General features: G+C 39.2%; 1 protein-coding gene across 33 annotated transcripts in view; it reads left to right on the top strand.

Moving 5' to 3' along the window:
- Positions 1-26,281, top strand: part of TCF7L2 (transcription factor 7 like 2) — a 253,422-nt gene that overhangs the window by 224,388 nt on the left and 2,753 nt on the right. For 4 of the 33 annotated variants that reach the window (XM_044439037.1, XM_044438918.1, XM_044438902.1 and 1 more), the window contains 6 exons: positions 6,897-7,037; positions 9,805-9,964; positions 11,478-11,597; positions 18,220-18,268; positions 18,822-18,872; positions 20,011-20,083. In XM_044439037.1, coding sequence (XP_044294972.1) covers positions 6,897-7,037; positions 9,805-9,964; positions 11,478-11,597; positions 18,220-18,268; positions 18,822-18,872; positions 20,011-20,083 — 594 coding nt within the window. Of the gene's footprint in view, positions 1-6,896; positions 7,038-9,804; positions 9,965-11,477; positions 11,598-18,219; positions 18,269-18,821; positions 18,873-20,010; positions 20,084-20,665; positions 20,740-26,281 lie in introns of those variants that run through there. The other 29 variants (XM_044438936.1, XM_044439003.1, XM_044438995.1 and 26 more) reach the window with 20 other exon arrangements.

A 26,281-nucleotide genomic window follows, 5' to 3' on the forward strand; every position in this document is an offset into this window, starting at 1 on the left:
TCCTGATGGGCTGAAACAACTAATCCATTTTGATGATGGCACATAATTAAATTAGCATGCATTACATAGCAAGGTTCCACATCCCCCCCCCCGCACCTTTCCAGTCCCTGCAGTTAATACATGAAGGTTAGATTACAGAGGAGAAAGGACTTGAAGATGTAAAGTGCTTAAAGAAGCAAAGGCAAAAACTTCACAGAAAATTCATATCTCTCACAAAGTTGTAAAATGAATTATATTCTATGCATATAAGTACACATAAATCCAGATTCCTTCATGTTAACCTTTTTGTTAATACTGCATATTAGGTAGGCTGAGAAAAGGCATTTAAATAGAGCTGGGTTTGTCTTAATTATTATTAGTAAGGCTGTTCTATTTATTTGTTTGGTGAGTTGTTGTTTTTTTTAACAAGGGGTATGATTGAGCAAGAGAAGGGGGAATATGAGTTATTTTCTTCAGATAAGCCTTTATAAAAGGGATCTAGTTAAAAAGGGTATACGGCAAATTAAATACATTATTGTGATAATGGGACGACAGAAGTACAAGTCTATTATACTTACAGCAGTTATAGGAATTGTATGCTCCTTGCCCTGTTCTAGCACATCCTTTGATATTCATTCTATTCAGCAGCAGGGCCAGGACTTCTCAGAATTAAGTGATGGGTCATTATACTTTAAACACCATGGAGAAGCCTAGATTGGCAATTAAACAGCACTTGCTGACACTCGCTTGTGCCACTCTGTGACCCCCTTTAGATTGAGATGTTGGAGCTCGGGGCCCTCAGCCTGCTAAATTGGTAGCAGGCACTTCTCCTGACGAGGGCTGGCTCTGAAATCTGCCGGCTTCAAAGGGAGCAAGATCATGTATAAACCATAATGTGGGTGCACCGTGGCTCAAAAAGAGAGCGAGCGAGAGAGAGAGAAAATAAGGCAGGAATAGATGAAATGTTACAAGTGCAAGGGGAAAATGAGAGAATAATGACAAATCTAATGCAACTCAAAGCAGAATTGTTGCACGAAAAAATGCATCCCACTGCTTGTGCATAAAATCAAGGCAGGCAGATGACATCCAGTTAACAGAAACATGTCAACAGTGAAGTAAAGTGAGAGTGAGTAAGAGAGAAGCCCCTGAGACAGCCAGGAACAAAAAATTAGTTGTCCTTAACAAGTTACAGCTCATCATTATATTCTGGCTTGGAGCCATAAAAGCAGACAGGGGTATATAATGAGCTGCTTAGAATTTTTAGGGTGTTTATTGCAATTCATAGAATGCTGGTCTACAGAAAGGAATTTCTCAAAGAGGTATGTGCAGCCTTTATATAATGCATCATACTGTACGCGCTCACACACACACAATATTCATGTAGCATTTTTTTAAAAATAACCCATATGTAAAGGGATAAATGCTACCAGACAAAGGAGATATGCTAAATGATACAATACTTAAAAGGATGTGACTGTTTTTTATTCCATATATAACATTTTCAAAATTATGAGCTAAACATACAAACAGTAATGCAACATTTTTTGCTGACATGAATTGTTTTACTTTGCTAAATACATGCACAAGTAATTGAACACACATGACAGTTTTGCCCTCAGGCTTTTGGCTTGTCCTTCTTGGACATACAGGAGTGCTGGACATGTGACTTGTATAATATACCCTTTTGTGTGTAATAACATAGTGGGGATAACTAATACATTTTAACTGCTTATCTTCTCATATGAATGCAAATACTTAGCTAGATTGCACTTTCCCTTGCACATATTTCTGTCATGCTCCAAGTCGTCTCTTCTTTAAAAATAGCGCTTCGGGACAATCAAACAATTTTTTCTTCCTAATACCATAGAACTTATAACTGGATCTACTCTTTCCATGTCATGCCCACCCCAAAGCCTTAGCAAACTCTATTAACATCCTTTTTCCCCAATTGAACATAACATTAAATTCTAACAGAGCAGCTGTTTCACTAGTTGCAATCAGGACTCCTTTGTGACCTCTTAAAGCAAAACAAACTTGAACTTTTATTGGGTAGACCAATAAAACAGATGCAGTAAGTAGTCCGCTCTTCACATTTTCACAAAATTGAATGCATTTTCTATTTTTCCTTCACTGCAGCCTTTTGCACTCCTCTTTACTTTCCCGCCCAACAAGACATTTTGCTAAGAAGTAACTTTAATTAAAGTAGACTATTAGATTCTGAGCCTCTATTATTATTGCTTCCGATGGCTGATTTTCATGTTGCTTTGTGATCACATTTCAAGTTGGTTCATGATAACGTTGGTATATGGTAGTTTAACACATTACTTTCTCATATTGTAGCATGTTTGTTTAAAGAAAGATATTAAAATGTATTGAAAGAAAATTGCAGTTGCCATATGGGATAGATTTGCATATCCTGTCAAACCACCCTAACAATAAGCCACCGTGAACTGGTTGTTGCTCACCCTGGATTGCCACCCACCTCCTGGGGGACTTAGCACCTAAATCACATTCTCCATGATGATTAGGAGCCGTTTGGGCCTACCTTAATACACTTCATCCCTCCAGTCTCCAGGTTGCTTTTAGCAATCTCAGCTTTGACAGCCACTGGGTGGCCAAGTTCCCAAGTAGCATATTAGAGGGGCTGTCAGTAGTCTGCCACCTGTTTGTTAATCACTCCTGCCCAAATATTTTCTTCTTCTTCATCATCATCATCATCCAATTTAGCTAGAAAGACTCCCAATGCCTGCATATATTATTCTGAAAAAAAATGATAGGGATGCACTTTTCCCTCTTCCCAAGCACCTACAGACTGTGTGCTATCAGGAGAATAGAAACAAAACAATCTCAGAATCCTATTGCTAAGTGGGGATTAAACCATGCTGCCACTTTTCAGGAAAAAAGTTACTTGTGCCTTTGCATTGACAGCTCACCTTTTGACAGCTGTCTAGACAAAACAAAGTAGAAAATAAACCTACTTGGGACTTTGCTGTGTCATTGTATGGTTGGCACCTGTTAAATTTTGACATTATTCAAGGCTTTCCATTTTGGGACTCAGAAAAATGTCCACAATTGCATAATTCCAGTGGTGTAATTCTGGCCAAAAACCTTTACTATTTAATAAATTAATAAACTGTTGACTCACATGTCCGATACATTTTTTAAAGTGTTAAATGCTGACAATTTATCCAGTGTGCCACTTTTTTGGTAGCTGTAGAAACAGAGATCACTAAAGGGGGATGGGGGAAGCTGCCGTAAGCCAAAATAGTTCTGGGTCATGGGAGCAGTTCAGAGAGTCAGGGCAGGATGCCACTTGGATGTAGATGGACAGGTGTCAATGACTGTGGCTCCTGCAAGCTTTGCAAGAATGGCAAGGAATGCTTTGCTGCTCTTGCTTCATGGCTCATTCACCATTTCCCAAAAATGATTATGGAGGAAGATTTAGATTTGGACAACATGCCAGTCCACCATTGGTGAAACAAACCCTACTACAGACTATGGGTTCCCAGGATGGTCTTCTGGAAAACAGCAACAACAACAACAAACAACTTTCCTGGGGAAAGTTGTCTGGGATTGGGCAGTGCAACAACTAACGTGCTTCCTGTCCATGGTGGGTTGTTGTGTCATGCAAACCAAGTCTCCGTGATGTGGGAATTTCCATTTTTTACACTCAAATGTTTTCCCATATAAAGGTACAGTAAAGATGCCTGATACTTTACCTCAATCCAGTGCCTTCCAGATGTGTTGGACTATAACTTACAGTAGGTGAATGTGTTGAAAGGTGTAAACCAACACAATTGAAAGATACAAAGTTGGAGAATGCTGCTTTACTACATGAAAAACCTATTAAAATTGGTCTTGACGATGATAGGAGTTCATTACTCTTTTTTATTATTTATTTATTTATCAATTTATACCCTGCCTTTTTCCTACAAAGGGCTCAAGGCAGCTTACAGCTTACTTTTGAGATAGTAATAAATCCAGTTTCTCACATAATCTTCCTCTTGCCATAAAATCAAAATCAAGACAATACAGTATCTCCTTGCTTCTGCCATACATTTGAAGGGGTTAGTGTATGACTTGGTCACCACATGCTTTTCTTCATTTCCATAGCATTCACAATAATAATTTACAGCTTAGTTCAGAAAGTTATCCTGTAGTCTGTTAGCAATTCCAGAACAAAACAATTAAAATTAAGAGGATTAAAATTAATGTGCCCTGGACAAAAATAACAGAAGGTTTTTCCCTACACAAAAAGTAGTTTTCTGGACTTCTTGATATCCTCTCCATTTTGATCTCTTCCTCCTCACCTGTGTTCTCTTGTGTTCTGGCATTTTTCATCTTCATTTTTATCCTACTGGAACACTTACGTAACCACCACTTGAGTTAGATGACACAGCAACCCATGGTTTGAATAACCAATTTGTTAGTGAAACCTTTTTGTTCTGATGAGTGGGAATGAACAAGCAGGCTGGTTTCCACCTACATTAAAGAACCCAGGGACATCCCTGGATAGTGCGTTCTGGTGGTCATGCCCAGAATTGTGGGTTGTAGGGAAGGAAAAACTTTGCAGTGGAGCACCCCTCAGTTGGTTAGTACAGTAGGCACAGGGAAGCAAGCTGGAGCCAGCATGCTCACTTGCTCCCAAACAACCCACTGTTTATTTAACCATGGGTTTTGGGGTTGTCTGAATCAGCTCCATGAATGTGCAGGAAAAGCAGCTTTTTGCGGGGAGACTTTTATGCAGTGAGCATGTTTGAATGACCTGTGGTGTCCATGGGTGCCAAGATGAATTTCCAATTCTTACCTATGGGATGTGGTGTCATACCTGCTGAGCATGAGTTGTGTCAGATTTCTTTAACCCTTGCATACACGCGCACACTGAAATCACACAAAAACCACAAAATACAGCTCATTCAAAACGTTGGTCACACACATGTTGCATGTGCCACAGCATCACTGTGGACTGAATAACCAATAACAAGCTGATATTTCATGTGAAGTTCCCCCACAGTCAAGGGTTCAAGAGATAGGTTGGGGCAAGAGATACGTTTCACTCCACCTTTGTATAGTCACCAAATTCAGTACTTTGATTTTCACTGCTTTGCTAGAAGCACAGAAGACTTGGGACACTGATGAAAAGGGGAATATTTTCCTTTTGCATAACTCAAATGCATTGGAGGCTATTTATTTTATCCCATAAACATCAATGGAATCTAGCATCTAAGTCAAGCAGCTTTCATAACACCCCACCCCACCCCCCAGGCGCACACACAAACAAATATGTACCAGATTTCAGCCTGCATACTTTGCCTGAATAAATTTGGTGAGATCCACCAAGACCTGGGCTTTTACTGTATCTTCTACCCCTTCACATTAGTGTATATTGGTCATGTGTCCTGTTTCATGGTTACAGTAGAAAATACCATGAAGCCATGGAATCCAGGAACTGGTTTTTATGAGGATGACCTGTGAAATGTTACAAGTGAGGTGTGGTGAAGGAAGAGATCTGCCACTTGCCCTACCTCTGTTCCTTGCAGTCCTGCCCTTTGCCCTTTCCTCCCTCTGGTTCTTACCAGTCTTTCACGGTCAGAAAGACAAAGCATTGCCATTTGAACAAAGCAGCTCCAAGAATTGTTTTGTTTCCTTTAGATTGATGCTGTTTTACCCTGTCTCTTATACACTTGATCTTCTCAGTATGAGGTCTAAGTGTGAGAGAATTGACATATGTATGATGGAAATGGACCTACTACCTCACTTAACTGTTTATCCATCCATCTCTGTACACATGCATGCACTTGCCTTTTAAAGCAGGGTGTTCAATGGGATAGAAGGAAATGTATTAAAAATATTTCTAGGCTGCCTATGAGAGCAGAAGCCTTCCTAATGTAGCTTAACCTATTCAACTATAATTCTAATCTGCATTATTTTACCATTAGAAACTGGGGCTTTTTCATTATTGCACAGTGAAAGATGGGAATAAGATACTTCAGTATCAAGCTGCAAGATTAGCTCATATGACAATCATATGTAACCCATGTCTCACATTTCAAATTCGCCTCAACTCACCCATTTTCTTTCCAAAGATTTCTTGCTTCCTACCAAACTCCCGCTTGCTCATATCTTTCAGTATTTGTTAAACATAATTTGAGTTACAGTGAAATATGCTTGAAAGGCATGGGCATGCTTTTTCTTCTGTGAGTTGCAAAATGTATCTCTTCTCTGTATGATGCTTATTAAGACCATTCCCCTTCCCAAGCCCTGCTTTTAAAACTAATGACTCACATGAATTTCAATTTTGTAGCCACATGTACATTATAGGGCAGAGGATAAAGAAGAAGAAAAAGATCCAAATTCCCCTGTGCTTCATTTAAAGAAAATATAATTGATAAGAACAGCACATAAACTCTGATGCCATTATTTTATTTTATTGCAAATAAATATCAACAAAACACCCCTTAATCTTCAGATTGAGTTGGGGTTCAAATCTCCAAAAGATGGTTTTATGTCATTTGCTATGATTGGGATCTGTGCTCTACATTCTCATAGATGCTCCAAAATGTCATTTTATTTCCTTCCAGGTTCATGAGCTATATTATTATATTGTTTTAAATTGTGTGCTATCCAAATGGTTTTTTAGCAAATAAGTAGTATTATAAGTGTTAATAAGAAAATACATTAATTGTTGTTTTCTGTGAGTGATCCAAAATCCTAAAGTCTTCTGCTAGCTGTGATAATGAATTAGTGACAGTAGCAGAACTGTGATGTTAATTGATCACCAATTATTGTGATCAAGTATTGTTGCCAATTCTTGTCATATGCTTGTCTAGATTTTGTGTGTTTGTTGTATGCCTTGTATTATATGTGTGTACACACCCCTCTCCATACATTCATTATTATTCTGACGATTTACACAGCTTTCTCTCCTCTAGGTTCCCTCCACACATGGTCCCTCCACATCATAGTTTACATACAACTGGGATCCCTCATCCAGCCATAGTCACCCCAACGGTCAAACAGGAATCCTCCCAGAATGACGTTGGCTCACTCCACAGCTCGTAAGTTTTTGTTTACTATTAAACTTTTTATAAAATTCGATTTGATAGATTGTTGGCAGTTTTCAAAAGATTTCTTTGGCACCTTTCCAGGAAAAGCTGTGGAACATAGCAAGCTGCCTAACACTGGGTCATGCCAGTGGATCAACTTCCTCAATATTTACAAAGATTAACAGTGGTATTCAGAGTTTCAGAATTTTTTCTGTACTCTGTGGGGAATTTTGCATGTGCAGAGCCATTGAGCTACAGGCCTTTTCCTCTCTGATGAGTCTTTTAGGCTTAGTTACACAAGCATCTATGCTATGATTATAGACAGTTAACTCACCTCAGCCTTGGAGTTGTTCAGGGTGAATTGCTGTCAAATAGGTTTGAAGAGACCCCATCCCACATTGAAAGTCAGAGTCCCTTTTCTTCATTTGCAGAATGCCTATGTGGGGGAAAAAGAAGGGGGAGAAGGGGGAAAAGATTTGCTGGCACATTGTTCATAGCTATTCACAATGAGTTTGTGGCAAACAGGCATAGTTTTGACTGAGCCAATACAGTGAGCCAAAGTTTGTAGTTGAAGCACTGCTGAATTCCTTTTCTGTGTATTCATGGGTTGCTAATACAACCCCCCAAACAACCTCAGATATCTTTGCCAACCAGTTCCTGATTGTTCAGGCTACAGTCAATATCTGTCATCCTGAACAGAATCTGTCCATTAGTAAGGTTTACATATAAGTATTTTTCCCAAGAACCCAAATAATGATTTGCATGCTTATGCTGCAGACTAAGTAGCATAACATTATTGGCCAAAATTATAATAAATCAACATTTCCACAACTTACTGTGCTAAGCCTCTCATTTCAGAGGCATCACAATCAACTCACTTGGTTTTGCTGAACTGCACCCTTCCGTAAGCCATATGCTGGGGAAAAACAACAGATACGTTATAAGGAGGTAACTGACTTTTCTTGCAGGTTTCTTGGCAGTATCTGGCTGCCTGCTGTTGGAATCGCAGAACCTGGTTCTGTTCTCCTAAAGCTGTTCTTATGTTTCCATGGTCAGAATCAGTTCTACCTAGGCCCAGCTCAAAATATTGTTCACTTCTCATTCCAAAAGCAGGGGATCTCTCTTGTTCTTGATTGGACTTTGCCCAAATGGCTTGAGACCTCAGCACTCAGTGCTAGAGGAGAATCAAAACAGGATCTTTGTAGGCTGTCCACAGCCTTGATGAGGGGCAGCAACACAATACTTGGTTATGTCATATGAAGAAAGCCTCAGGTTCAGCTACTGGTTTCCCTGTGAATCAGAAGATAGAGCCATGCTGTCAGTAAGGTAGCCAGTACTGGGTAGAAGGAACAGTGGTACAATTCACTATAATCCAGAGTGTTATATATTAAATGACTGTGTTGATTGGTGGTCCAAAGCTTGCAGATTAAGGCTTAGAGAAAATAGTAGGTGGAATGCTCTTGAATTCCCTACCTCCAACCCTGTAGTAAACAAACTTTTAGAATTATTCCTGGAATTATTCTGGGTGGTAATGAAGCAACCCTTAAAGCATTAGATGGGCAGTCAAGTGTTGCCTTGCTGTCCGCCTCTTTAAAAATATTTTATTTTATTTTATTATTTTATTTTATTTTTGTTAGCTAAAAGCTGGCCAAGGAGCAAGTAGGAGCAAGGAGCACTTTAATGGTATCTTCTGTCTGCCACTTTGTCTAGCAATAAAAGACAGGAAAAAAGTAGCTTTCTCTCTGCACTCAGCTTAGGAGAGAACTCTGAGATGAGAAGGTTGGATTTTATCAGGATGAGAAACCAGTCTGTTTGTGCAACATAGATGGGAGAACCTAAAATGAATAATACAGCTCTATGACACAAACTGAATTGTGTCACAAACTGAATTTCAAATCATTGCATGCCAACAATGTTGTATAAACAGATGATTAAAGTAATATTGCCAACATACTAGCAGCTACCAGCTTTGGATACATCTTCAGCTTGTAATGGTTCATCTGGAAGCAGGCCTGAGCTTCAAACCTAACAATAGGATACTCTAAACGGGGTTGTGTATATCCTGAACCACAGAACCCCAATGGCTTGCCCATTCATCATATATGACCTGACATTTTTCTTCCCTTAGGGTGCAATGCTATGCATACTTAGGCAGAAAACTACCCTACACCATGCCTATTTTGGGAAAATGGAGTTGTAGGACTTCTGTCTAAATTTGCATAGTATGCCACCCTTTGTGGTTCTTTTCAATAATATTTTATATTTAACTTGATAATAACATCCTTAAAATATTCTAACCCACCTTTTGCCTTTTGGGATATGGCAATAGGTTAAAATATATAAACAGGGCTTTTTTCCTTGATAATATGTAGGGAAAAATACATTTTTTTCTTCTTGTTACCTTGTGGAACACTGCTACCCATCTGGGATATGTGAAAATAATGTGTGGCTGTCTAGATGATACGGAACTGCAGGTTCCAGCAACCCAAGCCAGTATAAACAGTGGTCTGTGATTATGGGAAATGTGATGCAACATCAGGACGGCCACCAGTTCCCTCTGCCCTGATCTAGGTATATTTTGGAGATACCCCGAGTGTTATTCTCTCTTATACATGTCCACTAGAATGGTGGTACTCTTTTCCCAGTCTCAAATGTAGGATAAATAAAATATTACTTTGCTCCCCATGGTGTGGTTTTGACTGTGAGAACAGACTGGAGTAGAATTTAGAATGGATAATATTGTACAAGTTGCTTCTGTTTATTCCTGCCAACCATCCAGAAAACATCAGGACTCCAAAAAAGAAGAGGAGAAAAAGAAGCCACACATAAAGAAACCTCTCAATGCATTTATGTTATATATGAAGGAAATGAGAGCAAAAGTTGTAGCAGAATGCACATTGAAAGAGAGTGCAGCCATCAATCAAATTCTTGGTCGAAGGGTAGGTAACTAATCAGGGTATGTATATGCATGTTTATAAGTGTCAGGAAAAATGGACCTTGATGTGCACCAAAAATTAAAGGATACGGTACACAGGGTGTGTTGAAGGCACTTGGCTACCCAGCAGAACTTGCATTCTTGTTTTTGAAAAGCAGCCTCTCCTACTGTAGCCTGATGTGATTTGAAACTTCATTGTGTTTCACCTCAGCACACAGAGGGATAAGGATCACATCCAAATGCATGTGCACTTCTACAGCACAATCACATACTGCATCATTACCTAGTGCCGATAGGTACATTACCTTGTAGGATGCAATCATTCTCTCTGATGCACCCAATTACTTGCTGTGTTTCTTTGTATGTGACAGTGTAAGTGGTGTAGGTGAGTGAACAGGTTTGTAAGGGACTGAATTAGGCCATGTGCACTGTGGGAGATAAATGCCAGAAGTGCCCATGGCCCAGCCCATTCCTTTGTGCCTCCTAGAAAAAGTTTAGCCCTTGGCCTGAAAAAGGTTCCCCACCTGCATGATTGGGATACAGGAAGGCTATACCCAAAAAATCCATAATTAGTGGTAGAGAGCCTCATGCCAGGGGCCAGATCTAGTCACAGTCTAGTCCCCCAAATTTCCTACATGGTCCCACTCCTTTCCCTAACCACTTACCACCTGATGGATTCCTGCTGCTTACCCATTCTAAAAGGTTTAGGTACTGCCATCAAGAGCTTAAATTTAAAATATGCCAGTAGTTTTTGCATATTTGGCCATGCCTACCACTACAATGCACTGCCAACCTGAATAAAGTCTTCAGAGTACCCACCACTGATACTGGAAGCCTAAGTATGAAGGATGTCGGAACTATAGAAGTTCTTAAGACAGCAACAGTAATTTGTAAGACAGCAACAGTAATTTATTTAACTAGGAGCAATAATTGAAAATTTAAATTTGCTAAACATGTCCAGTTAGTGGGGTCTGAAAGAAGGCAGCAAAGTGAGCTATATGGAACTCCTAACAAGCCACAATATGCAGTTGATAGACTGCATTTGACTGGTTGAGTGACAGACTGTGCAGGTCTGTCTTACAAGCATTACAGCATTGCTGCAGTGTGTGTCATGAATTTTGGGGTGGTTTGGGAGTCATGTTAAGTGTAGAAGGGAGTGTGGATTTAACATCCATCCTACTTCCTGCATGTCTCCTTCAAATGAATCTTGATTAAGGGAGCCAGCAGTTAAAGTGCTACACTTTTCTATTTTAAGAAATGAAAGCCTCAGTGAACGCAGTTGATTAACTGAATCTTGGCCAACTAGAGTAAAACAGAGCGATTAATAGGAAATAACTTGTCTTCCCCATTCATCAGATGATATACTTTAACGGGCAGCATTTTTCTGAGTGAGGGCTGAATGTAAATACGTATTGTGCATGTACCTTAACCTTAGGGCTGCATGTTCAATATTACTGCTACCATGGTATCACTGACATACTGCTTTGTTTGTGGTTCTGTTTTCTTTCTTTCTTCAGTGGCATGCATTATCCAGAGAAGAACAAGCTAAATATTATGAACTAGCCAGAAAGGAACGACAGCTCCACATGCAGCTTTACCCCGGCTGGTCCGCACGGGATAACTATGTAGGTGGCTATGTAGGTGGAATTTTTTTCAGTAGTAGAGCTTGTAGACAAGTACTGCTGTAATCTGCTGAAGTACGCCCACACACGGAAGACAAGCACTACCAATCCGGTAATTCTAGCGGATGTTTTGGTTTTGTCGCCAACCCGATTGGACACAATTGGCACCTGTTCCACTGAGGAGTGTCAGTAGAGCTCTGTGAGAGCACAATTCTCACAGTGTGTCTCCCATCAGGACACCAGCTCTTGTGCAGTTTATCCAAAAAAAAAAAAAAAAGCAAAGCAATGAAAAAAAGAGCCCCATTTCTATTCTTGCCCTCATCTTCTTCCCCATCCCCCCAAATTAGTGCCTTGTTGCATACCTGTGTGAGAGTATAGTGGAAAGTGGAAGAATGGCTTACCCTAGCTTCAGAGAAGGACTGGCAAAGACTTGTTGAAAGTCTTGCTCTCAAGTGGGGCTAAATAAATTATTCCACACTCTACTGGTTTTATATTTTACTCTATTGTAATATTTTCTGTCATGGTCACAATTTCAACAATGCTTTTTAATTGATGGTGTCTTTACCAAATATGTGGCTGCTGGCTTTTTTTTTCATCTAGCCATGTAATATTTGCTATAGTTTCCCCCTTTGAGAGATCCAGAATGTGCTTGGGATTCAGAGATCAATGCCCTGATCTAGCAAGAGAGATCTATGCATGAAAGCAAACTTTTGCATGCATAAGCAACCCTCTCTGGCGTGTTGCCATTGCAAATACATTGTGAATGAGCATCGTACACTGCTATGTTCATTTGAGCCCTGTTGAAGCAGCTGGATGCACCTTTTGATGTGGAGGGGACAGAGACCTGCATTTGGGACCTCCAACTGATGTGCATGTCTATTTGTCCATGTGTTTGACTGAGTTGAGACTCAAGTCCTGTAGACATTAAATGAAGGTAGCACATACTTCCAGGCAAATGTTATCTAGTACTGAAAAGAATTTCCAAGACTAAACTACCTGGTATAATTTGGCAAAACCTGTAATGATTCCAAAACCACAATTGACTAATCACTGAAAGGTGCTGATAATGTAAGGCAAATTTCAAACAGAACTTGTATGTTTTCACTACATTGATACCTATTGCAAGATCATGAGCAAAAAGTTTGGGGGGAAATCAAATTTATTTACTTACTTGTAGTATCTGTGTGGTGTAGTGATTAAAATGTTGGACCGGAGACTTGGGAGATCTGAGTTCTAGTCCCCACTTGGTAACTTTGTGCCATTCATCTCAGCCTAAGCAGCATCTCAGGGTTGCTAGTTATGAGCATTAAAGGGAGCTATGGAAGCCACCTTGGGTTCCTCACAAGAGGAAGAAAGGTGGGATATGAATGCAATGTGATAATGATAATTTGTCATGTGCTTATTTCAGAAATTATTCTAAACTGTTTACAGTATTAGGCTGTGATATGCAGCAAGCACTGAAACTGTTGTTACATAAGAGGCAGGGACAGTGTATACAGCGGCCTGTTAAGTGGATCATAAATCAAAAAGCCTTACAAGCTTTCTAGAAAGTCAGAAGAAGTAGACTTTGCTGAGCCTCCTGGGCAGCTGGATCTTCAAAGAGCCAATACTGGGTAGGGCCTGCATTATGACTCTTAGAGCAACCAGATGCAAGGGGAACCATTTAAGAACTATGTAAGGGAAGATATTTTAGCAGGTGCCACCTTCCACAAGCTGCACCTCTGAAATTTCTCCTCTATGTTTTTATAAACGTGTCTTAGCATACATCCTTCTGTAAGTTGCAGTCTTGTGCAGTTGTTTGTATCTCTCACACTTGTATTTTTGAGGTTGCTCATGAATATATTAGCAAGCAACATGTTAAAATGTTCATTTATTAAAGGTCTATAAGGAGGAAAATATGTGATATCAAAATCCTCATATAATCTCTCTCCCTTCTTAAAACAATTCCTCTGGCCTTTCATTTCCTCCCCTGCTTTTAAGCATGAAACAATAGCTATTCATCCAATTTTGAGATGGTTTTCCTTACATCCCAGGCAGTTTCTCTGTCATTACCAAATGCTGCCAGCAATAGAATGGACTGGAACAAGGCTGTCAGACCACAGGGCCGATTCATTCTTGGTACTCTGCAGTCTAATTTTCTCTTGGGAGTTCACAAGGGAGTAGTGTTGGGATGGGCTGTAATGCTTGAAAGGTTTTCAGGAAACTTTTTTCTCTGCTTTAGTGACTATGTCACTGACAGATGGGCATGTACGGTGTCTTAAATGTTTAGGACCTTTACATTTGTCCTCAGCATGTGAGCACTGAAAATCCCTTTCTTCTCAAGCTAAAAAGGACAGGATAAGAAAGCTGATGCACCCCCAGCAGCTTCAGGTTCTATCCCCACCTGACCTTTAGGGGGAACCTTACTTCAGTAAGAGAGCTCAATAGCTTTGGATCACACAAGCACATAATCTACAAGGGCTTTACTTTCTCTCCAAGCCAGTCAGAATTCTTGGGAGTTTATCCCCTTCCATAGCTTTAGTTTGGACAGCAGCCTTCTTACAGATACAGAAAGCAAAGAGGGGCAGGGTGTGCACTATGTGCAGGGTGGAGGGACTGTATCTCTTTCTTTCATCCAGTATCACACACAGAATCACATTTAGAAGAACAAATGAAGCACTGGAGGTATGTCCACACATTTCTAATCCCTTTCACAAATTTAGGCAAGATCAAACATTAGAAACAAAGTGTTTAGAGTGGGCTTGCCAAATTCAAGTACCAAATTTAGGCTTCATATTTAATTATCTAAAAGAGCATCAGGCACAAGGCGGATTCAGTTCTGGCACCTTTGCTCATCAGTCTCTGTGGCACTAGAAATTTTTGTTTGAAAGCAAGATATAAATGCATTCATACATACATGAAATGTTAATCAAATTCACAGTCACTTCACTCATGGCAGTGCCCCCTCCCTAAGATTAGCTTGATAGCCTGAAGGGTCTCCACCACCCCCATAGCTAGTCCATGCTCATGGGAGCTGGTGACTCTATAGAGATAGTGAATATGTGGGAGCAGAGTTTTCTGAGCTGTTGATAGTTTGGAAGTTGCAGGAGGTCCAAACAGCCTACCCGCAGGGAAGCATCAGCCCTCACATATGATTATGGCACACAAACATGGACCAGCTAAATTGCTGTACCGTTCTGAAAGATTTCAAGCAGGAATGCTTTATACAGTCTTTCATTTTAGTGCCAGGACACATTCAGTTTTTAACATCCTCATTATTCAATCCTTGTGTTATTTATTTTTTAAATCTCAATTGCACTCCAACTGAATGTCACTTTATAATTAAAATGAGCTACTTCTTAAAAGTAGGACAAACGTTTGGAAAAGATGGGCAAAATTAAAAGTTCGAAATAGTTAGGGCTGAGAGACTCCAACTAGACCATACCAGTTAAGGAGGAGCTAGGAGGTCATGACTTACAGCTGGCTAAAACTCAGGAGCAGGGTGAACAATAAGTAAACTATGAAGGCTGTGAAAACTCAAATAGTAGGGCAATTTTGGCTACATAAGGAAAAGTGATTATATTCTGAACTCAGAAATAATGGGACAGATGTGAAGAAGGTGTTCCATATTCTTCCAAGAAAAATGCTTATCTATTCCAGGGTCTGGCAACTCTAATGGAAACAAAATGTTTTTATGTGTTTCCTCTTCAACTGACCTTTCTTCTTGCTTACAAGTGAAGATAGTGTCTTCAAAGATTATCTTAGAGGAATTGTGGAAGGACCTTGCTATTCAGCCTGGTCATTATTAATATTTTATATGGTTTGAAATATAAACAAAATTCTTGCCATGAAGAAAGAGCACATCAGGCATTTTTGGTAGATTAGTTTTGAGGAAAAGATTAGTTCTTCTATAATACTATTCATTTAAAATACCTAGTTGGCCTTTCAGTGTAGGAACCCTCCCTACATAGCCTACAAGAATAAAATCCCATGTAGGGAAATTATTACAATGTAAGAGCAAACAATCTAAATTTACTTCACAACAATTTCTCTTGCTTTTAGATAGTGAAGGCAGTTGATCAAGTAGAAAGTTCAGTTTGCGTATCTTCTTTAAAAGAAGCTCTTTATTTTCCCATCCCCACTTTTGGAAGGATTCATTCAATTAAATCTGTCGACTCAGTTTGCATGTCACAGAAAGTGCAGCCACCTTTGGGGATCCAAGGGACAAACTGACCACCATTTTGATTATATAAGCTGTAGCAGTGAAGTGACATGGACATATGAACCAGGGTATTGCGAGTTGAGTGTTACACAACCTTAGAATAACCCAAATGGACCTCAATACTTAGGCTTTCATGACTTGACAAACCATAGTGTGCCCCTACAAGAGGCTGCATTTTCAAAATGATGGCTGGTACACATCTTAGAGCTGCATGGGTTAAGTAATCTGGTGGCTTATTGTGATGTGCGAACTCACCAATCTCATATCCCCAACAAAATAAATTGTCCATGATATGTGCTTTTCATCAATATACAATGCTTGCCAGAAAATTCAGTTTTATAGAACAACAACTAATCCTGTTTAGGATCTTTGTTTTACATAGTTAAAATATAGCTGTTATGCAGTATTTGACTGAAATCAACTGGATTGGCCTCATTGCTAAAACCGTTAGTGCAAGAATTCTGGAGGCATGTCTTTTTGTATGTTGTGTATTGATCTGTAGAAGCAACTCCAATTCCATTTTGCAAATCTCCTTAAGTGTGGTGTGGGTAATTATTCAGTTGCTGTAGTATTGACATAAAATTCCAGGCAGGTACATTAAATCCCAACCAAACAAGCATGTACATACACAGCCTTCCTTCTATCACCAAAAGTTCTCCTGAACAAGACTTTACTTGTCACATCCAAAACAGTAGGGTATCAGTTTGCAAACTAAATGGGCAAGGATGAACAAGTTCAAAGAACTGGAGACCTGCAGGAGCTGCCTCTTCAAAAGAACATTCATATCTCTTCCTCGTACTGGGAACATAAACATCATAGTAGACATGCTGAGTTAAACCTAAAATGAATCGTTGACATGGGAACTAGACCAAGCTACTGAAGAGAAGACATCACAGATCTAGGAAAACCTTTTTCCCTCCTTCCTTAGGGTCGTAGCCAGATTGTCGCTAAATCCACAAGCTTCCTCATTCTGAGGACTTGTTGTCAGATTTGCACTTGGATAAAAAGGGCATCTGGTCACTGTTACTCCCTTTTGAATTTCCATTAAGCCCTCCATATTAGGAGCACACTGGATAAGTGACCACCATGCTGTTTCTCTACCCAGAGCCAAAAAGACAATAGGACATTGAGCAGCTGAATGTTACAAATCCTGTAGTTGGGGAGCAAAGAATGCTATCAGTTGTTTTTCACTGACCTGTTTGTCTTTTCGTGGTAACATAAAAATAGAAATGTTTCCTTTAGATTCATAGAGGAAATGTGCCCTGCTACAGCCCTGCTTCTTATATTTATCCAGGTGGCATTGCTTGGAAAAAGGTCCTTGCGTAACACAACTTTGTAATCCATTTTCCCTTTTGACTGTTAATGATGCTTTCTCAGACTTTGTACTGCTTTGTTTAGGTAGGGATAGGTGAAATTTCTATTTGGTTTATTTTTTGGGGGAAGATATCAACATTTGCAAATTTCTAGATAAACATAGCAGGAAGATTTTGCAATTAAAAGATTAATAGAGTCTGTATCCATGCAGGGAGAGGACATTGGATGCTTGGGGTTGGATCAGTGCAGATTCAGCCATGTTTGCATTGCTGAATTAGGATTTCCAACTCTTTTCATATGAAGGCTGCTCACTTTTAAAACTATGTAACAGGCAGGTCTAATATGGCACTTTCTATTTCGGTTGACTTGGGCCAGTGCAGGTGGCTGAGAATGTCCTTCTGGAGTTTGGAAGGAGGAGGTGGATATGAAATTATTGGCAATTTTCTTTATTAATGGTCAGAAAGTATAAGTGAAACTGACAGACTCATTCATCCCTACTTTGGGATACAATATATTCTCCCAGTCCTATTCCGAGTGTGAATTAAAAGTGTAGCCTATTTGGATGAAATTGATGTAACAGAGTCACTTTCTACTGTTGATTGTAAATGTTATCATCAAGTACCCCATTGCTTGTTGCTTATTCCCAGTTTTCTGAGATGCTTCTAGTCAGGAACAGCCCATCTTTTGCATACTTTGTTTATTTCTTCACCCTGACTCTTCCTTTCCAAAGGACCAGTTTCTTTAACTGGGTAAAAGCAGTGCATAAACAGGCATTCATTTTCTAGCTTCAACAAAGCACATGATACATGGACACACCTGCCTGCAGGCAATGCAGTTAAGATTTTTTTATGCTTCTTATTGTGAGAGTAACCTCATCAATCCCAGATCCTGCAATGTCTTGTCTTTGTATAACGATAGTTATCTCATTAAGTTTGTTGAAGTATTCCTACAGCTGGAAGAAGGTGTTCAAATTGAGTTGTTGAAAGCATTGTATCGCTGCTTGGATTGATTTTTTTAAAGAAGTGTTCAAATCTAGGAAGTTTTACAGAACAGTCCTTTCCCTTGTATCCTTCTGAAAGAAAGTTTTGTAATTATCCTTTCATGTATTTATGTTTTATTCAGGGCAAGAAGAAGAAGAGGAAAAGGGACAAGCAGCCAGGAGAAACAAATGGTAAGTAAAATGTGTTATTTATTCCTTAGTGGAATAATGGAGGTGATAAGTTCTTACTCACGTTTATTAAGAAGAAAGTTAGAAATCTCTTACTCTTTCTTGCAACAGGGCCACTTCTAGATCCAGCTTTTTCCTGTTGGATGTTAAATACACTAAAAATAAAATCTTATTGCCTGCTTTTTAAAATGTGTAGCCCAAAAAATGCATGAATAGCATATTGGAATGTTAGCCATGTTTGTCCTTAAAAACTGCAAAGCCATTCACTGTAGAGCCATAGTTGGTGAATGCTATGCCATTTCTATCAAAAGGGTGTGTCTGAGCACGTGTGCGAGTATGCATGTGTGTGAGCTTGGTATTAATCTGGGCTGTATCTGTGTGTTCTGATGCATGCCTTTACAGTGGTAAATTGCAGCCATTTTTTTTTTAATTAAGGAGGTTTGCCATTCTCTAGAAAATTAGAAATACTGCATAGGCAATCTCATAGTCAATTTTGCAAAAGCCCTGATTAATTTTTTTCTTTGAAGCCTTTGTATAATTTGTTCTTTTTTTTCAGAACACAGCGAATGTTTCCTAAATCCTTGCCTTTCACTTCCTCCGATTACAGGTGCTAATGTCATTTTCAGCCATTTAAAATAGTTTTGTAAATTGCTTTTAATTTATTTTTATCCTGCCATTTTAGATTTTATTAACATTTAAACACTGACATTAAAAATAAACTTATCATTCACACGTTTGTAGCATACATATATATTTATAATGTGCTATTATTTATTTATTTTGTTTGTTTCTGATTTGTTATTCATTACAGTTGCGATTAAACAGTAATGCAGTAAAAATAACTCAGTTTTACTAACTGTGCAAATTGAATATGCAGTATTTCTTTAAAGAGACTGATATAAACTGGAAGAAACTTAATAATGAACCTCCTTAATCTAATGGCATTTAATGCGGCACCCACTAAGTCTTCTCATGCCAGCATGCAATCACATTTTGTTTTGACATTTCTACTCAAACATACCCATGGCTGTTCACCCGCTTTACTTGCATACTGCTTGCTTCCACGCTTCTGATCATTTTATTTCTGGCTGAAACTAACATGTCAGTTTTGCTATCTGCTAGTTCTGAGCCATTTCTTCTTTTTTAAATTAAAAAAAATACAAATGGAATGTTTATTCCCAAAGCTGCATTATCCCAAAAAAGAAAAAAAAAAGACAATTTTCTTTTACTGTTTTTTGGTTAAGTCTGAAGAGGAAAACATGTTAGAGATTTCCACACTGAGCTCTTTTTCCTCCTCCTTTTTCTTTTAAGAAGTAAGTATCTATACCAACAACGCAGTCCACCAAGCACTGTCTCCACACAACCCTTTTGCCTTTCTCTGGGGCTTGTGCAGGAACTATTGATGGGCTGTGCCTGCAGTGCCTCTTAAATCAATTGCAACTTTCTGCTCTATTGTTTTGTTTCCTTTTTCTAAAGACAGTCATTCCAAAGGGATACTGCAGCTTTAATTGCAACAGCTAATTTCAAACGTTTGATAGATGTGATAATCACTATTTTAAAAATAAAACAATCAAAAGTTGATATTTTGCAGTTAATAATGAGGTCATTGATTTTTATTTCCTTTTTATTTTTATTTTTTATTTTTTCTTATTTTTTGTTTTTTCTCTTGCTCTCTCTCTCTCTCTCTCTTTCTCTCTCTCTCTCTCTTTTTCTTTTCTGCTCGCTTCTTTCTTGACCTCATTCAGACCTGAGCGCTCCTAAGAAATGCCGAGCGCGCTTTGGCCTTGATCAACAGAATAACTGGTGCGGTCCCTGCAGGTGTGTATAGTCTTCCCCCGACTTGCTATGGCTGGTTTTGCAGCTGGTTTATTTGGTACTTCCCCTGCCCCTCCCTCTTCTCCTGCTTTGTTGCTTTTGTAGCTCTGTGTTGTGATCTAGGAGACACAAGGGAGTGGGACGCTACTGTGAATGATCATCTCTTTCTGTTTAAAGGATTTTGCTCTTTTTTCCCCTCATTTTTGTTTCCTCCACCCACCTCCTCACTGCCGCTAGCTGAAAAATTCCCACTGTTAAGACAGCATCAGCCTAGACCTGCACACACAATCCCGTCCTCCTCTCTGGAAAGTTGCATAACTTTTTATAAAACATTGCCAAACATCCTTTGATATCGCAGTGCAGAATTCAACAGGAAAGACACAGGGCTAAGTTGAGGGAATGCACAGCAGGCTCAGGCATTGTAGGTGTGTGTCGCCTTGCAGAGATCTTCTTTCTTCCATGCCCTTTGGTCTGAGAGATTGCCAATGAACTGAGAGAAATGTTAGCTATAGCTAAGATTTCACATCCAACTGAGCTCTATCCACCATTGTGTTGTATTTTTTTGTGTTTACCTTGTGCTAACAGATGCAAATACTCCAAAGAAGTGTCGGGCATTGTTCGGGCTTGACCGACAGAGTTTATGGTGCAAACCGTGCAGGTATACTACCCATTAGGCCTTTGGGGAGCTAAAAATATTCTGTCATCTTAGTGTTACGTGTGTGGTTTATTTTTTAACCCCTTCCCTCCCTTCCACTTCCTGCCTTCCTTACTTCTACAACATCAATTGCTAATAAATTTTGATCTTCAAAATTCTTTGCTAATTCAATGCAAATTTCTTTTCTTGACCAATGAGCACTCCTTTGGTAGTCGAATTGGGGATTGGTGCACACACACACACACACACACACACACGTGTACACACACACACACACCCCGATAGGAAATAACATATTTGGTCATGTTCATGTGTTAAGTGGCCATTGGCACAAGCCCCTATGTATGTTCCTACAGTCTAGTCACTTGCAGGATTTTCACCATGACGAAAGAGGATGTCAATTAGAATGTCTGTCACTCATAACGTTGGATCCATAATGAACTGTGAATGGGCATCCCCTTGCAGAATAGGGGTCTTCTGCCTCCTCCCTCCTTCTGCAACCTTCTCTGCTTTCACTGAAATACAGTGCAAGGGGGCTACAGCTATGAGGGGGTAATTGCACAAGTGGAAGTACATTTCTGCTTTGATCCAAGTTATTACACATTTAAGTCTATTAATTCATCAGTCACTCTTTTGCTTCTGAAAATCTATTTGGTACCTGGAGGAAATTTTTGGAATCTTTGGTACACTTGTTACTAGTCTATTAAGTTCACATCTCCTGGACAAGTTATTCATGATTTAATCATATTATAGGACATTGGTCCACATTCCTCAAATTATACATTAATGGCACCAAACATCCTATGTTCTACTGCTGGTTTAAGTGGAACATAATGATAAATTCTGTAGACACTTGTTTCTTGGTGAAGGGAAGCAAACAATATCATTTTCTTTTTGCATTCTTTTTCCCTTACTATGGTTAAATTTGTTATTTCTCTGTTCTGATCCAAGCAGTCTTTGAATTTGGAATATTATGATGGTAGGTATTTCAATCCAACACACACTTTCTTCTGTATGTAGTGCTTCCCCCCTCACCTTTCCTCCTGATTCACACCCATGCCATGTGCTTCATTCCTTTTTTTAGAATGTAGAACAGTAATTCATATTATATGCATGCTGGTTCTATTAGTTTTGTGATGCTAAGCTCTCACATGGGTTTAAAGTGTACATCTGATTGTTAGATAAAGTCCATGCATTGTCCTTGAAGGGCTGCATTTTGCCTAAACCCTGTGACCTCCCATCAGATGCATGCTTAAGCACTGTGATTTGTGTGACAGGAGAAATAATGATAGCAGGGGTTCTTGCCAATACAGATATCAAATACCTTTCAGAAAGTACAATAGAACAGTTAGATGAGACTACTTGATTGACTCTTAATTCCAGTATCAGTGTGGCTCAGTCTGTTTAATTAGCCTGATCTGGCAGTTATTTTAGTACCTGGAGCTACTACTTATGTGACCTTTGGGTAGTTGTTTTTATGTTTGTCAAACTTAGCATGCTGATTCAGTGTTAGAGCTAGGCCCTAAATCCCTAGTGAGCCAAAGGGTCTATGTGAATTGAGAAAGCCCAGCAATTGGCTCCACCCATTTGGTTCCCAGCCACCCAAGGAAGGTACTGGCTTCCCAGCTACCTGCTTGAAGCATAAACACTAACAGAGGCTTTGGCGGAGGTCCTCCTTGGGGTACCTCAGCGACTCACTGCCACATTTGCCTATGCACACCAAAGAGCTTGGCTCTAGAGCTACTGTTCTCATTGGCGGCTTTTTAAGTGTTCCTTGGCTTGTGAAGAACCAGCTAAGGTGTCTAGCCTGGCATGGGATGCAGATGAGACTAGGAGCTAACTTGGGAGCAAGATATGAGGCCTCTGGGTTTCAGAGCTTGCTTCAAATCTCCAGCTGCTTGTCCCTATTGCAATTTATATATGCAGCTTTCATTAACTATCCATTCTGCTATTCTGAAGTTGCATTTGTTTTATACTTAAATGAGAGGAGGAGCCTCTGTCTGAGCTCGAATATTTCCATTAAATCCTTCAATGATGTATGCTAAGAAGGGAAATTACTTTCTTATAGCATTTCGGTTTAGTTAAAAAAAACATTTTGAAACTACAGAACATGCAGATTAGCTCTTCAAGGTGCATTTGTTAGTTTGTTTGCTGCAATAAGAATTAATAGATTGCACACTTGTTAACAGTGCAGGGTTGCATATTGAAGCAGATAATAAAACAACGTGGGTAACTGCACCCCACACAGCAGAGGCGTCTTGATTTTTGCCACTAACCATTTCTTGGCAGTGCTTTCAAGGCTGTTTTGCTGACAGTAAAACTAAGGACAGGCAGCTACTGTGATACTATTACAGAGTCCTTAATATTCCAAATAACATATCAGTTGCTGTTGATAAGTGAATACCACTGCTGTATTTCATCAGTGCATCATTGGGAGGGCATTACTGCCTCATCCACAGAATTCAGAACTTTAAAGTTAATTCAGTTAGGAATAGACATTAGACAAACTGCATTTCTCCAGCTGTTACCAGTGCTGCTGTAGTAAGGTTGACTATTTGGCAATTGCAGTGCCTTCAATTTTAAATTTCTGATTTTATTTCACTTTAGGTCTTTTGCAGCAGATTGAAGGTTATTAACAAGACATTTATGTATTAACAAGACATCTTCAGAGACACACTGATGATCTCTTTAAATATGTTTCTCAGCTAAATAATGTAGCCATGTTCTTCCAGCTCACAAGTACAAAAAGGGGGCTCAATGTCTTAGCTGTAGCAGTGCTCATATTTTACAGTTTGGTGGCTGTTCTGTCTAAGCACAGAAGCTGGTGTTGGATATTGAATGAAACATTCTAAAAACCTCTGCTTCCATTTATACAATAAAGCAAGTTCCTAGTCCATAAGGCTATGAAGATAAGGTTGAAATCAAGGCCTACATTTTGATCTCTCAGTTGTTGAGACGATGGCCTAACCAAAATATCCAATGATTATGAGGCTGAACATGTATTACTAACAAAACAAACAATTAAAAAGGTGAATGTATGTACATTTCCCTCTCTCTCTTTCTCACACACACACACACACACACACACACACACTTTTCTCAACACACAGTTTTAGGGGCAAACAGTACAGAACTCTAGGCTTCTCAATTCTTTATGTGACCAGGGAAAACGTGTCTCTTATTGATGACTATCTACTATTTATACCTAATCTTATAGATTGGATGAGTAGCAGTATTGCACATGCACTACACAGATCAGTTCCTGCTGCCTTTTATGTCAGAGACTGGTTTGCCTCAGTCAAATGATTCCCATTTTGAAGTGGCTTTTAGAATGGAATGGCAGCAAGCCGACAACCACTGAATGCTTGCAATGATTGTGTCCTGCTCATGCTACCTTTTGCCATAATGTGCTCTAGCTTTGCTTGGTCAAACATTGCAATTAAAAACTTAAATGATAAAGAAAAGTGGGTGGAGGAAACTGAATTTGATTATGGTCCTATTAAATATGAAATTCTCAATGCAGAATTGTATATTGAGTTAGGTTCCTGTAGGCTTGCTGTTGTAGATTATACCTGTGAACACCAAGTTTCTTAGCAGGGAGATGCTTCTGTGGAATTCAGGTGGGGCGGGAGGAGTTATCCTGTCCATCAATCCATAAAGTGTATGCATGTGCCCACATACCCCTTTACCCTTTGTGCTCATGGCCTGCCAAAGCTTCCCACCAACAGCATAAGGTCCCCATGTTATTTACTGGTATAGCTTACTGTAATACTAAGAAATTGTCACTTTGTTCAGGCAAGATAAGAGTATTTTGCATGCCAGATGCTGAACATCTTCATATAATGGGATCTCCTAAATATTAGCACCACTCTGTTAATATAAACTTGCTCATTTCCCATGGGTTGGTCAAAAAAATTACTGCTTTGAACTGTTGATACGGTAACATTGCCTCCTTTCTGCCTGAAGGGACTAATTAAAGAGTAAGGCATAAAGAACATGAAATAGGTCAGGCCAGTGGATTACATTAATTTCTTCCTAATAGATTTCCAGTTTTTTATGACTTAAGGTGTAGGAGACTTCTAGCAAGGTTCTGTTTGGAGCCCACCAAATTACCTTTTTCATCCTTTAACTTGCCTTAATAAAAGCATGATTTGCTGTTGCCTGCTACCTTCCTGCATTTGCTCTTTTCTGTTATTTCCTGGTCTTCATTTCTGTTGTTTTCTGCTCTGTGCTTTGTTGCTTTAATTCTTAAGGTTTTAAGTGCATGGCTGTCTTAGTTTTTAGCATGTATTGATCCGCAGGCTAATGTGGTTAAAATTTTCCATTGCCCTAACAACTGACTTTGCTGCGTGGCACTTTGGGCAGAACCTTTGTCTCAGTTTTGAAAAGGAAAAATGTAATCCCTCACCTTCCAGATATCTTTAGGAATAGCAAGCTTGCTGGGATTCCAGCAATATATATATAATATTACTGTGGCCTGTTAGGAAACTGCCTTATGTCCATTGCTCCATCTAATTGAAGATTGATTGCACTGACCAGCAGTAATTTTTAGGGTATTTTAATTAGGAGTCTGCTAGAGATTGAACTTGGTAGCTTATACAAGAAGTGTTGTTGTTACTTCATAGACCAAAGATGCAGCAGTAGAGAGCTGTACAGCTAAAGGAATTGCTGAAATGAAAAGTAGTTAGTTACATAAAAGTTAGTTACATAAAAGGTGGACTGCGGTCCTTAATTTGGTGTATTTCTTTCTCTTGGATTTGTTAGCAGTAGCTCTCAGAGCACAGTTATAATTTGTTGGTATTATTTTCCTGGTGTTGTATACAATTACACCGGTGGAAAACTCCATCAGCTGTCCTTTATAATTCTAGGATCAGCTTGGAACCATTGTCTTCTGTCCTATTGCCTTATAGGGTGTTGTTCAGCTTCAGCTAGGGTAGACTTACACTGTTTCCTAAGTGTCGATACCTTCACTGTTTTGCAAACCTTAGCTGAAATTCCTGTGGCAGCAAATATGCAAGTGAACTTAATAAGTCAGTTGCCTTGTATTATAATGACATAAATGGTTTTGACAGAAAAGCTGCATTTCCTATGACCAGTTTTTAGAATCAGTTGGCCCATTGACAATATACTCTGCAAAGATGCATCCACCATGTGCTTAATATTTCCATTCTGCCACCAGACATGTTATCTGAATATAGGCAGTAGGTAAAATGGGTAGTTTGATATCCTATATCAGGTTTTATAAGTGGGGGTGGATCAGTGTGTTCTGGTTGAGTAGGGTTGACATTTTTGTGAATCTCTTACTATTTTATGGTGATACTGTTTACTTACCATTTTGTGCACTGCACCTAACCAAGATTTAATTTTTCCTTTGAAGTTGCAGGAATGAATTCAAACAGCATTCCTATAAAATAAAGTAGAAGCCAAATAGTTCCTTTTCCCACCCCCACCCTTAAACATTTTTTATAAAATCTGTAATCCACAACCTGCAGGTTATACAACCAGTTATTCTTGTTAATTTGAATGATATTTCTGTTTATCTTTCC

This window comes from Varanus komodoensis, unplaced genomic scaffold (genome assembly GCF_004798865.1).
Source record: "Varanus komodoensis strain SLA01 unplaced genomic scaffold, ASM479886v1 scaffold1, whole genome shotgun sequence".
Taxonomy (NCBI): Eukaryota; Metazoa; Chordata; class Lepidosauria; order Squamata; family Varanidae; genus Varanus; species Varanus komodoensis.